The sequence below is a fragment of the Sycon ciliatum genome, chromosome 2 (genome assembly GCF_964019385.1).
Source record: "Sycon ciliatum chromosome 2, ocSycCili1.1, whole genome shotgun sequence".
Lineage (NCBI taxonomy): Eukaryota > Metazoa > Porifera > Calcarea > Leucosolenida > Sycettidae > Sycon > Sycon ciliatum.
Genome location: NC_088644.1, coordinates 29,203,132 through 29,216,391, shown reverse-complemented (window position 1 = coordinate 29,216,391; position 13,260 = coordinate 29,203,132). Strand labels below are relative to the sequence as shown.

Sequence of the window (13,260 nt, the reverse complement as noted above, 5' to 3'; positions counted from 1 at the left end):
CACACCCTCTGACTACTTCTACCGTTTCCTCGAGCCTGTATTCTACACTAAATGTTCTTGCACAGCCCTTCTATCCTACCTCCGGCTCCTCCAGCTCCTCTAACCATTGTACTCAATCTTCTTTCCATGTGTATGTTGCGGTGATAAATGCACGCTCAATAAACAACAAACTCGGTGAACTCTCCATCCTTTGTAATGCCAAGCAGCCTGACATTATCTGCATCACGGAGACTTGGCTCACCACCAACCATACCTTACACTTACCGAACTATGCAGTATTCCGCCGTGATCGACCGCAAACTCCCTCTAACCTTGACCCCTTCAGAGGCTATGGGGGTGTTGCCATCCTGGTGCTCGCTACCGCCTTCAGCAAAGTGAAAGAGATTCACTCATTTCGCCAACAGAACTTTGAAGCAATTCCTGTTGAAGCTACTTCCATAGGTTCATCCCAACCACTGTCGTTTGCCTGTTTGTACAGACCCCCTAACCAGCACGCTGCTGACCTACACTATTGTCTAGACACTCTGCGGACTGCTCTCATTAAGCTACCTGCTCCATCATCTACCATTGTAACTGGTGATTTTAATGCCCATTGCCAGAGCTGGTGTGCCTCCGACTCAACATCTGCTGCAGGCTCTGTCTTGTGCAACCTTTTCGCTGGATAGCACTGTCTCAACTTGTTACGTTCCCCACCCATCTCACCTTCAATGGACCCCGTGGCTGCCTGGATCTGGTCGGCACAAACATTCCCGAGAAGTTCGCATCCATTGAATCCCTGAGCCCCTGGGTGCCTCCGATCAATTAATCGTCCTCGGCAGGCTCTCCATTGCTAAAGACATAGCACAGTCTCGAGAGTCCACATCTGACATTGCACCGCCTCGCTTCAGCCATCACTTGCTCACTCAATCGCAATGGGAAGGCGTCAATGCTGAAATTGCCGCAACTCACTGGAGTGACCTCTTATGTGGCCTTGTTACTGATACAGCCGTTTTTTACTTCTCGTCTGACCTCAAATCGTCTCACAGTCTGCTCTTGTCACCGCGATCACCAGTCATCCACCAGAAGCCGAAGCCGCTCTTCGCGCCAGGATCCACCATGAATGACACCAGTGCTCAGGGCAGGCATTAAGAGAAAGCATGACCTCTACAGCATCTATAAAAAATACCCTACGCCGTCAAATGCCACGAAGTACATACGTCAGCGGAAAATTGCAGAAACGTTATCACATGTAGCCCATAAAGAATACGTCCAGTCCATTACTACGTCTCTCACCGACAGCCAGCATCCATCACTTCACTCGTTTATAAGAACTCTACGCAAATCAGCTTCGTCATTGGGCTCTAATCCAATAGCAATCAAACGGTCTGACCAAAGTTCCGCCACTGCGCCTCTTGATATTGCGGATGCTCTGAATGAGCAGTTTACCAGCTTCTGCGTTAAGGATATACCTGAATGGTTAGTTCCTCCTATCCACCAAATACCTATAGAGTCAACGTTTACATCGCTGACGATTTCATTCCGTACTGTAACCAGATACATACGCAGTCTCCCCAATAAGAAGTCTCCTGGTTACGATGGTATACCAAACGAAATCCTGAAACAGCTCCAAGACAGCCTAGCATATCCGTTATAGCTGCTCTTTAACATCTCTCTGTCGTCTGGAATCTTTCCCTCCACTTGGAAATACGCATTAGTGGTCCCAATTTATAAGCGCAAAGGCTGCCGATGGGATGCAACGAACTACAGACCCATCTCCCTACTGTGCTGTATTTCAAAGCTGTTTGAGCGCATTGTGTACGATCAGCTATATCGACACTTGTCCCCGTACTTGCATACCATGCAGTCTGGTTTCCGGCGAGGAGACTCCACAGCTCTGCACCTAGTCCACCTAATCCAAAACATGCAGTCCCGACATTTAAAAGAACATACTGGCATGTGCTTCCTTGACCTGGCGAAAGCCTTTGACACTGTTTGGCATAGAGGCCTGATTGCCAAGTTGGGTGCCTATGACATTGGTGGCAAAATGCGTTATTTCTTTAAAAGCTACTTAACTGGCAGGTTACAGGCTGTGCGCGTCGGTAACACCCTCTCGTCTCCCCAGCCACTCAATTCTGATGTGCCACAGGGGTCAATCCTGGGGCCACTATTCTTTTTAGTTTACGTCAATGATCTACCGATGTCTGTCCCTATTGTTTAACTGTTCGCCGATGATACCACAGTTTCCACTTCAAGTAGTTGCAGGCAATTGCTAGTTGATGACCTCCAGAAAAAGATCAACTCCACCATTTCTTGGATGTCGACTTGGAAGCTGAGACCGAACACTAGTAAGACCAAAGTGATGTTCTTCTGTAGCGGTGCTAGTGGTCAGTTCTGTAAATGTGTCTCTATCATGTCCTGGCAGCTTATCGACCATAGAAATTGTCCATGAACATAAGCACCTTGGTATAATTATTGACGACTACCTAACATACCTAATAACGTACTTCCACATTATGGGAATTTGGTATAACCCCACACCCGTCATTGTTGAATATTCGATAATAGCGTGGATTTCCCCAACAATATATTTTCATTTTTTGTTATCCTCTCCCATGCCGTTGTACATAAGCGGCTTGCCGCGGATATGTCAATACTACTACTACTACTACCTAACATGGGCTCCTCATGTAGACTATATTTGCAAGAAAACTCTGAGTAGTGTTCTCGGCATACTATATCCTCATCGTTCTCATCTGCAAAATACATGCCGTTCTATGTTTTGTCGCTCGTATCTATTACCTATTTTGCAGTATGCATGTCAGTCTTGGTGTAGTCTAAGTCAGCATCCTGTGAACAAACTTGAAATCCAACATAAATCTCTTCTTAAGATATTGTTTAACAAGCAGCGTTTATTTCCTAGTCTCGAGCTCTATTGTATCAGCAATACTCAGCCACTACAAGATAATCGCAAACAGCAGCTTTGCATTTTGATCCACAGAATTCGCCTAGGCAAAATTCCCATTCATCTCTCCATATTCAATTGGTTTTCTCTGTCCCGGTCCACTCGTAATAGTCTCTCACTTCCTCGTGCTAATTCAGCCGCATTTACCAACTCTCCTCTGTTTTTGTCCTAAAGCTTTTGGCTGCAACTTCCTCAGCATGTTAAGATATCCAAATGTCTTTCCAGGTTTAATAAATGCACTCCGATCGCATAAGGTAGTACGATAGTACGATAGGATCTCCTTGCTGGATTCTTGTCTATCCTTCTTTCTTGTCTTTTTCTTTATTCTTTTCTTTTCTCTCCTTGCCATGGTTGGCTATCACCCCTCTCTCGCACTTTGCATGCCAATTGGTCAATGACCACGAGTTAATGAAATAACTAAATAAATAAATAACGGGTCGCTGCCTTCCATCTTATGTAGGAACTTTCTTTAAAGGCCTACGTCCACGGCTGTGACAGGGAGCTTCCACAGTACCTCCCATCGATCTCACAATGGCGGCGTCACCATCACCCTCATACACCCTGGCGATGCGCTCGTTAATCTCCTTGAGCCTTTCGTCAAACTCTGTGCGGAGCGCACCCTCCTGCCGTCTGGCACTGCGCTCTTCACGCTCCTCGCACTGTCGGAGCCTCTTCTCCACGTATTCCATCAACCTATCGCCATCAAATCCATACCGAATTCCGCTGGCGATAAAGCTGGCTCTAATTATGTAGTTCCTCTGCAATGCTCGCTTCGATCCTGGCACGGTCGCCAAATGTTATGAACCCTTGTGATTCTCTAAAAATCAGGAACGAACGACCACACGGCACGAGGACAACTATTTACTCTTCAACAGTATATTTCACTTGATCGAATATAACTAACACTAAAACCACCAGGTTGTTATAGCGTGAAAATGACAGCGTATATCAGAAAAGCATACATATACAACATACAACTACACCGCACACAGCAAATCGCACATAGCGCATGTAGCGTATACCACGTCGTAAACATCAGCGGTACGGCGGTGTCGAGATACAACTGCATTAAAACGAACACAATGTCACAAGCGAGAAGGCCTTTATGCACTTGAGAAGTATTGGTTTCATAACAGCGAGAGGTCCAGTGTGGGAGCAAACTCATTCCTAAACAAATCATCGCCGAAGTCGCAACCACTATTTCTGACTTAGGATAGCTGACATAATCGTAGCATGGTGCCTTTTTTGTTTTTCTTCCCAGCTCTACCAGTCGCAATTCCCCTGATTGGGCATTTGATCGGTTATACAGATTCTTCAGTTGACATGGTGGTCAAATATTCATCACCCGGTTTTCCAGCTGTGCCGCCAAACAACATCACATGGACAAAGGTATTTTTTATAAATTCTCTCAATCCATCAGGGACATTATTAAATTTTATTATTATAGTATCATTGTCTCATAGCATGTCTTTGATACTGCCAACAATAAACATATGAAGGTAGCATCAATATCTCATAGCATGTCTTTGATACTGCCAACAATGTAGATATGAAGGGTGATTGCTAGCCATAAACAATAGTCCTGACGTTTATACGCTTCCAAATGGGAGAAATAAACTTTTATTTTATTCAGCTGATCAGCTAGTCCTGTTAACCCTCATTCCGTTTTTGGGGTTCAAATGGACCCAGGGGTATAGTTGTCGATATAACGTTATCTTCCTTCATGAAATCGAAATAATCGAAGCTGAAAAACCAATTTTTAAATAGCATCAAATATCAGCAAAGATTAAAAACATTCTGCTGTGATAGCCACACAAGAAAGAAGTCACGAAATGTTTCAAAATCACTTTTCATGTCACATTCATGAATGGCTTGTCGTGACTGAAGAATATACATGCTGAACAATGATTTAAAAGTTTACATTCAATAATGTTTAACGAGAGCAAAACACAGTGCTAAAATAGAATGAAGAAAGGTGAGGCATAAGAAGTGAAGTGAGAACTGAGTGCAAGTGGGGTGAGACACTAATAGTAACGCTAGAACTGTGGATTTAAATATTCGACGAGGAGACAAAAATTTTAATAGCGCAATAAGGGGGATGAGCTGAAGTGACATTAGATTACTTTATGTCAAGCGATGGAGACGGTGGGAAAACAATCTAAAAGGTACGCAACAGTTAAAGGGGAACTCCACGAAAAAATGAAAATCTGATAGCCTGTAGAGTTTCGGGTGCTGAGTTGAACGGTCTTGGTCCGAAGCCTCTACGACGAAGCATTCTTGAGATATTTTACTTTGAAATTGCAAAAACCGGGGCCGCACCCTGACGTCATGCGGCCATTTGACTACGTCATCACGGGCTGCCTAAGGGCTCTCTCCTACAAGGCCGCTTTACTCTTTGTGCTCACGGAGCTCACACTGCTGCCCTTACCCAGGGCATAGCTTAAGGATTTCATTTAGCTCGGACAAATGTCCTTCCGTTTTGAAATCTGTCCGGACATGCCCGGACATTTTCCACAACACATTTTCAGGGTGTTTCTTCTTCTTTTTTTAGTAGTACTGAAGTACATTTCCAATGACTCGTTATGTGGACGTATCTCACACATTACTATGTACAATTCGCCAATTTATTTCTATTAGAAACTGAACTAGTGTGAACGATGCTTGTGCTCACTACTATATCAGGGTGTACAGGCATCCGAAGCACTGATTGTATCTGTATTGTTTTGTACTCAATGTATGAAACGCTATTATCTCCACATCACCATGTTTTTATTTTTGTTTCTGTTTTTCATTCCATTGTCGTGAGTTCCTCTTGGGAACGGATACGAGAATAATAATAATAAAGTAGAAAGAAAAAGGACATATGGAAACAAGTTAAGAGTAACTCTCCACCACTGTAACTAGATACTATATACAGTCAGAAAGTGCAACAACTAGGCACAAAACTGACAGAGTATCTATATTATAGTATCTAGTTACAGTGGTGGAGAGTTACTCTTAACTTGTTTCCATATGTCCTTTTCCTTTCTACTTTGTTATTGCCTCAATACCCGAGTTTCAAATAATAATAATAATAATAATTTGAAACTCGGGTATTGAGCCAATAATAAAAGTAGAAAGGAAAAGGACATATGGAAACGAGTTAAGAGTAACTCTCCACCACTGTAACTAGATACTATATACAGTCAGAAAGTGCAACAACTAGGCACAAAACTGACAGAGTACTGAGACATTCGACGTCCTGACACCTAGCTTCAACACATCTCCGTAGCGCTAACCGACAGCCTTCCAACTTGGAAGGTTCAAGGTTATGGAAATACCAAAGAGGGGAAGGCAAGCGCAACAAAAACGAGCACAAGCTACAGTCCCAACGGAACAAAGAATGTCCATTGTTACTGGACGATGACGAAACCAGTAGGCGATTTGACAAAGCGGTCTAACTACGCTTGCCTTCTCCTCTTTGGTATTTCCATAACCTTGAACCTTCCAAGTTGGAAGGCTGTCGGTTAGCGCTACGGAGATGTGTTGAAGCTAGGTGTCAGGACGTCGAATGTCTCAGTGCTCTGTCAGTTTTGTGCCTAGTTGTTGCACTTTCTGACTGTATATAGTATCTAGTTACAGTGGTGGAGAGTTACTCTTAACTCGTTTCCATATGTCCTTTTCCTTTCTAATAATAATAATAATAATAATTTGAAACTCGCGTATTGAGCCAATACTAAAAGTAGAAAGGAAAAGGACTTATGGAAACGAGTTAAGAGTAACTCTCTTCGGCTTGTACAATTCGTTCTCGCAAAGCTTCCCCCTTCTTCACTTATCTTTGATATTTATGACCCACCCAAGTTGGGTGGTGTGCTGCTTTGCTGCTTCTAATTGTAGTTAGAATCGCCTACTGGTTTCGTCATCGTCCAGTAACAATCGACATTCTTTGTTCCGTTGGGACTGTAGCTTGTGCTCGTTTTCGTTGCGCGTGCCTTCCCCTCTTTGGTATTTCCATATTATTAGACACAATCTCATAGCATGTGACAAGCATAGCTAATGCAGGGACAGAATCCCCTGAGACAAGGGCGTTGAGCCAGCCACGGCAATTGTAATCTAGGAAAACAAAGCAAATATTAATGAAAGCAAAAAAATGAATGGAAAATTACAAAGAAAAACGATTAACGGAAGTGAGCACAATCAAAATTCGTGCATCACCCAGGTATTCGAGAATGTTCTTCGATAATAATTATTGCGTCTAGTTCAGTTGCGATAGTAGATCTTTAAACTGACCAATAGAAGAACAAGTTTTCAGACCTCATGGTAATGCTAACCAATGAGAGTAACCGGAAAACAAGGGGGACTTTAGATACTGGGCTGACTTAACAAGAGGCAGGATGAGCGTTGCGGGTTGAGCTTGTCGAGAACCAATTGTATTTCATCATGTGTGAAGGAGTTTTATGAAGAAATATTAAATTTTTATGAACCAGTGTACTGAGATGGTGCTTATGACGAACGGAGAGAGGAGAAGTGTGTGCAAGTCGATAAAGGGCATCCGATGGAAAACATCGATCCTTGTTGTAAAGAATTTTAAGTATAAATCTATGGTGGACTTCTAATTGGTTCAGAGTTGCGTCAGAAAGGCCAAACCAAGCGGTATCGCAATAGTCGAATATAGGGAGAATATAGCACTGATAAAATAATGGTTTACACTGGATGGGCAAATGAGTGCAATGTGGTTGTAGTACCTCTAATGCTGAACTGGTTCGCTTGCATACACAGTTGACATGTGCAGCCCAAGAGAGTTTGCAGTCAAACATCACACCGAGATGTTTGTGCTGAGTAACAACACGGATAGGCGTAGTCGAGTCAGGGAAGTATAATGGTTGATCTGGAGGGGATGAAGAAATATACAGGGCTTCTGTCTTGTCTAAATTGGGCTGGAGTTTCCACGTTTGCATCCACATGACAGTGCTGTTGATGCGATGCTGCATGGTAAGGAGTAATTGTGCAGGGGAGGAATCAGAACAGATAAGGCCAGTGTCATCCGCATACAAACTAACATTGGGGACAACTGAAGGTAGGTCATTAACGTAAAGCAAGAATACCAAAGGACCCAGAATGGAACCTTGGGGCACTCCAGACGTTACAGGGAGGGGATCAGACAAGAAATAGGACAGCCTGAGAACGAGCAGACAGATACGATGATATCCAACGCAAGGCATCATCCTCCACCCGGAAGGTGACCTCCAACTTGGCAAGTAAGCCACGATGCCATACGGTGAGGAATGCCTTAGCCAAGTCGAAAAACACTATTCCCATGTGCTCCCCACAGTTCCTCTTTGTCGCTATGTCTTGGACAAGTCGAGTCACCTGGTATTGAGTTGAGTCACCACGGCAGAATCCCGACTGAGCTGGTGAGAGAGCTGGAGGGATGTGCAGGTAGAGGGAATCGAGTACAATACGCTCACAAAGTTTGGAAACTGTGCGCAGCAGAGAGATGGGGCGGTAGTTTGCCGGGCAAGCACGGGAGCCTTTATTCTTGTAAAGCGGTGTCCTGATGGCGGATTTTCAATCCTGTGGGAATGTGCCAGTTCGAAATGACATAATTATTAAAAATAATGGCGAGAGGATAGGCTATTGATGGTGCAAGAGACTGCAGCACTTCATTCGGGATCCCATCTGAGCCGGGAGACTTTCCGCATTTCAGGCGCTTCAGATATTTCCGAACTTGAAATGTAGTGACAGTGATTGTACGGAACGGAACAGATACGAAAGGCGACTGGGACAAAGGGGGAATGCGCCACGAAGGATCATCAGGTAGCCCAAATGAGGTGAACTGCGTGTTCAGAACATCAGCTTGTTACGGAATCTCAGCCATTCCGTTCCCCGAGACGCAGGACACAAAGGACAAGACTGGTTTGTTACATTATTTATATTTGGACATTACGGAAATGGAGACAACACTCAAAGGGACGAACAAGGAGACTGACAAAAGGACTCTCGACTACAAAATCGCGCATGCTCATATCACACATGCACGCGACTAGACGAGACAGTTTGGGGAATGCCATCACACAGGAAAACAACACATCATTTCACAACACCTGCCCCCTTGATGACATTCCACACAATAATAAACCGACACCACGTTCCACATGCACAACAGCAAAAGGAACCACAGCAGAACAGAAAAACGAAAACCAACCATCAACCTAGAGCCGACGCTCTAAAATAATATCCGGGCCACGAAACAGGGCCAAATAAAAACCTAGAGCCGACGCTCTACAACCAGGCCACGCCACACAAGGCCAACCGAAACACGGGAGCCAAAGCTCCAACAAAATAATAACATACGCACAGCCGCACCAAATAAATCGACAACAAAAACAAAGGAGAACAACAGAACGAATAGAAGAGCAACAGACCGACAACAGCCAAACTGAAACAACACAGCAACAAGCAACGAACTGAACAGAGAGAGAACAACACAGCGAGCAAGACAAAAAGACGAACAACAAGGACGACACACAGTCGGTGACGCCAGACTCGTCCACTGTCCTCTGGCGAGCCACGGCCACACGCTCCGTCGCGGTTCCTGCCGTCTCAGGCTCCAGTCCACAGTGACTGTTCTAGTCCATCACCTTCTCTGCCTCCTCTCCGCGTCGTCTTCCGCTCCCACCAGCTCTTCACCTCCTCTGCTCCCACGCTCTGTTTACTTCAAAGTAACAGTTACTTCGTTGTTGACGACGACGACGAACAGACTCACTACAAACTAACTCATCCTCTGCGCCCCGGGTTTCGGCACCACGTTGTTACGGAATCTCAGCCATTCTGTTCCCCGAGACGCAGGACACGAAGGACAAGACTGGTTTGTTACATTATTTATATTTGGACATTACGGAAATGGAGACAACACTCAAAGGGACGAACAAGGAGACTGACAAAAGGACTCTCGACTACAAAATCGTGCATGCTCATATCACACATGCACGCGACTAGACGAGACAGTTTGAGGAATGCCTTCACACAGGAAAACAAAACATCATTTAACAACAAGCTATGCTCTTGGGGGATGTGGCGACCGTACCGTCGGGTGCTATCATCGTTTGGGGCATGACACGGCCGGAAGTGTGCCGCTGTGCTCGCACAAACTGAAAGAGTGTAGGTCAATTCGGTGACGTTAGTGATGCTTGGATGGAGCGTATATATTGACGATGTGCTTGACGAGGCAGGTGCTTTACAGCATTCCTTTGTCGGTTATAAGCTGCATGATTTACTGCTGTCGGATATATTTTGTACACACTATAATTATTATAGATCACGCTTGCATTTTACAGCAGACCTGAGCTCAGCAGTAACCCATGGTGGAGATTGCATGCGGGGCCGTGAAGATGTCACAGAGTGGGTGGCTCCGAATGGGGTGAGGTGACGACGGAAGGCGGACTGGAGCTCATTATCAAAGTGATGAAGTGCGTCATTAACATCAGTGTACGAGTTCAGAGAGGACCAGTTGTAGCCAGCTAAATCAGCGTTGATTAATTGCCAAAGGTGCGAAGGTACTTGTTTGAAGCGATACAGGGAAGAGGGAGGACCAGTGGAAGAGTTGGGGAAGTAGTTCGAAATAGGGGCGTAACATAAAGTGCAAACAATCTGTATATGGTCAGACATACCCAAGGGAGGTGCTTGATCAATTGAGCGCACGAGGCGTGGTCGGTTGGTGATCACCAAGTCCAGACATGAAACAGAGCCATTAGGCGAGGAATGAGTGGGGAAGTCAACCATCTGGTGGAGTCCAAGAGCAGCAAATACTGTGCTAAGGAGATCACCAGCTTGAGTTGTGGGCGTTGAAATCGCCAGTCACTAACAGATCATAAGAATCCAAACAGACTGACTGTGATGCCTCAACAAAAATGTCACAAAAGTACCACAATTGCATTGTGCTCTGTGAGGTTGGTCGATACATGCAGCATAGTAAGATGGGATTCTGAGATTGAGTAGAGGGGGAGCCAAGTTCAAGCCACACAGACTCGCAGCCAGGGCGTTGAAGGTCGGCACGAGGGGAGAAGTACGGAAAGGAATCCGAACGGATAAGTACGGCAACACCCCCATACCCACGGCTACAATGTGCTGACCGATTGTCTTCCGGAGGTCGATCTCTGCGAATGCAGATATGGCCTGACAGTGAGAGCGGGTTCGAGGGATAAAGCCACGTCTCTGTTAGGCAGATTATGTCAGGCTTAGCACATTCGGCAATAACGCAGAGCTCAGACAATTTGTTGACAATAGAGCGACAATTCAGAGATACTAGGGTTAAATCACGCTGGGATTTAGGGAAAAAAGGGAACACTGATGGATTTAGCGCTTGGCACGCCATCAGTTAGAATTCTTGGTGGCAGGAGAGGCTCCATCTGACGCAAAACGCCATTCACGAATTGTAATTTTGTTGGGCCAGAAATCTGTGGCTAATACACGGGATGATTGGTCCTGGGGTAATACCAAGTGTGCGTAGGCTGTCCCGAAGTAGCGAGACTCCGAGATGTTGCAAGACAGTACCTCAACCCCTCTCTCTGAACACCACTTGACTATGCCTGTTGCAGTACATTGTGGGTCAACTTGGCCTAAATAGAACACCTTACGCTTAACCCTCTCAGCACCCTTCAGACCTGCAGTCTTACCGGTACATACTGGCTTCCGGTACTCCGAGGTGGTGGTACGGGCCAGGGGGTCGCTTGCAACTTGACATATTGAAACCCAGAATCGATTTTCTTGTTCCTACCATCAGTGGGAAAAATACGGAACTAAGGATACAACCAAAGAAACTGAAGCTAAGTACTGTAAATAGAAAGGTGTTAGAAATAACAACAAAATACAAGTGCAATAAAACCACCAGAGGAAACGCAAAAAGGTAACAAGATTACGTAACCAAAGGCGAGAAGGCACTAAACTAAGTGTCAACCTACGAATACAACTTCAGTGCAACAACGTGCTCCTTCTGCTTACACAAAACAGGCTTATGAGTACGTATACAAACTGCCTCAAGGACTTTCAACTGTTGGACATAACGCGCACGACACAGTACAGAAAAATGAGAGTCATCATACACACTAAGACAGTCAGGACGAGATAACAAGTGTAGATACACAGCTGACTTCTTATGATCAACACATTCCTCCGCCTCATCTCGCTCCTTCCGACCCGACTCCTCCTCGTCCATCTCATCATCCTCTTCCTCGTTCCGCTCGTCATCCTCACGATCATCATCACTACCATCATCTGCCTCGTCCTCTGTCTCCTCACCAACCGTTTCGTCATCCAATTGCTCTTCCATCCTCTGATCACCTGTCTCATCCTCCGTTTCTGTACAGACCACTTGTCTCCCATTTGCTAGCTGTCTGGCCCGTGAGCAGAGTTGTTTCTCCAGATCCGCTTCACTCACTGACTCATGATCCTGCTCGACCTTCCTTCTGTTGGTATTGTCCACAACGCGCGGTCCTTGTCCGTTTCTGGCATAAATATCTGTGGAGTAGTTTGCTCTTGCCCTCCGAGGTCTCTGGACTAATGTGGGTGCCGTGGCAATTCGTGTGAGAGTTGGTGATGCCAGCGCGGGTGTAGGTGGGTCCACCGCAGCCCCCGGCACAAGAAGACAAGAAGCGGTTCTGGTAGTGGCAAGGGCAACGGTAGTGCTGCTGGAGTTGGTAACTTGGGCAGCCTAGCCCCCTCACACAGTACCGCATTTTGTGTTGGCTCTGTCTGTACCACTGGCACAGGGGGTGGGTTCTTGCGCGGTCGGCCACGCTTCGGCCGCTTGGATTTAGCTGCATCCGGCAGAATATGCAATGGTACATGCTGTTTGATACGTGCGGTCAGGTGTTGAAGGGTCCTACCAACGTACCGGCTACCACAATTCCGGCACTCAAATTGGTAAACGAAATGGCTCAAAAGATGGGATGGTAGGACGTCCTTCCTCACCATGAACGCACGTATTGTCGTGAATACAGGAATGAAGTGTGCTGCGAAGTATGTTTTCAGTACTAGCGTCTTGACTGCGCGGCACATGGTCAGCGATGTGTTTCCTTTCCAAGGCAAACAAGAATAAATTGGGCATCGAGCAGGACCAACGCTCACTTCTTTTGATTTGTATGCTGTCTTCATTAGTTTATTGAGTACGTCGTCACCTTTGGTTTCAGCGCACTTTCTTGCGTAGGCGCTGACCGGTGGAATGCACTGCCACCTGCTTACCGCCTTTCTAATTCACCTGTTGAATTTCGTTCATCCATCAAGACTTTCTTAGGGTCCTTCAGAAATGTTATCACTGAACCCACTCGTTCAGCACGCACTTG

The 13,260-nt window shown here is 45.6% G+C and overlaps 1 protein-coding gene across 1 annotated transcript in view; it reads left to right on the top strand.

Annotated features, from left to right (window-relative positions):
* Positions 1–13,260, top strand: part of LOC135809590 (leucine-rich repeats and immunoglobulin-like domains protein 3) — a 58,106-nt gene that overhangs the window by 23,601 nt on the left and 21,245 nt on the right. The window contains exon 3 of the mRNA XM_065322973.1: positions 4,203–4,330. Within this exon, the coding sequence (XP_065179045.1) occupies positions 4,203–4,330 (128 nt within the window). The remainder of the gene's footprint in view (positions 1–4,202; positions 4,331–13,260) is intronic.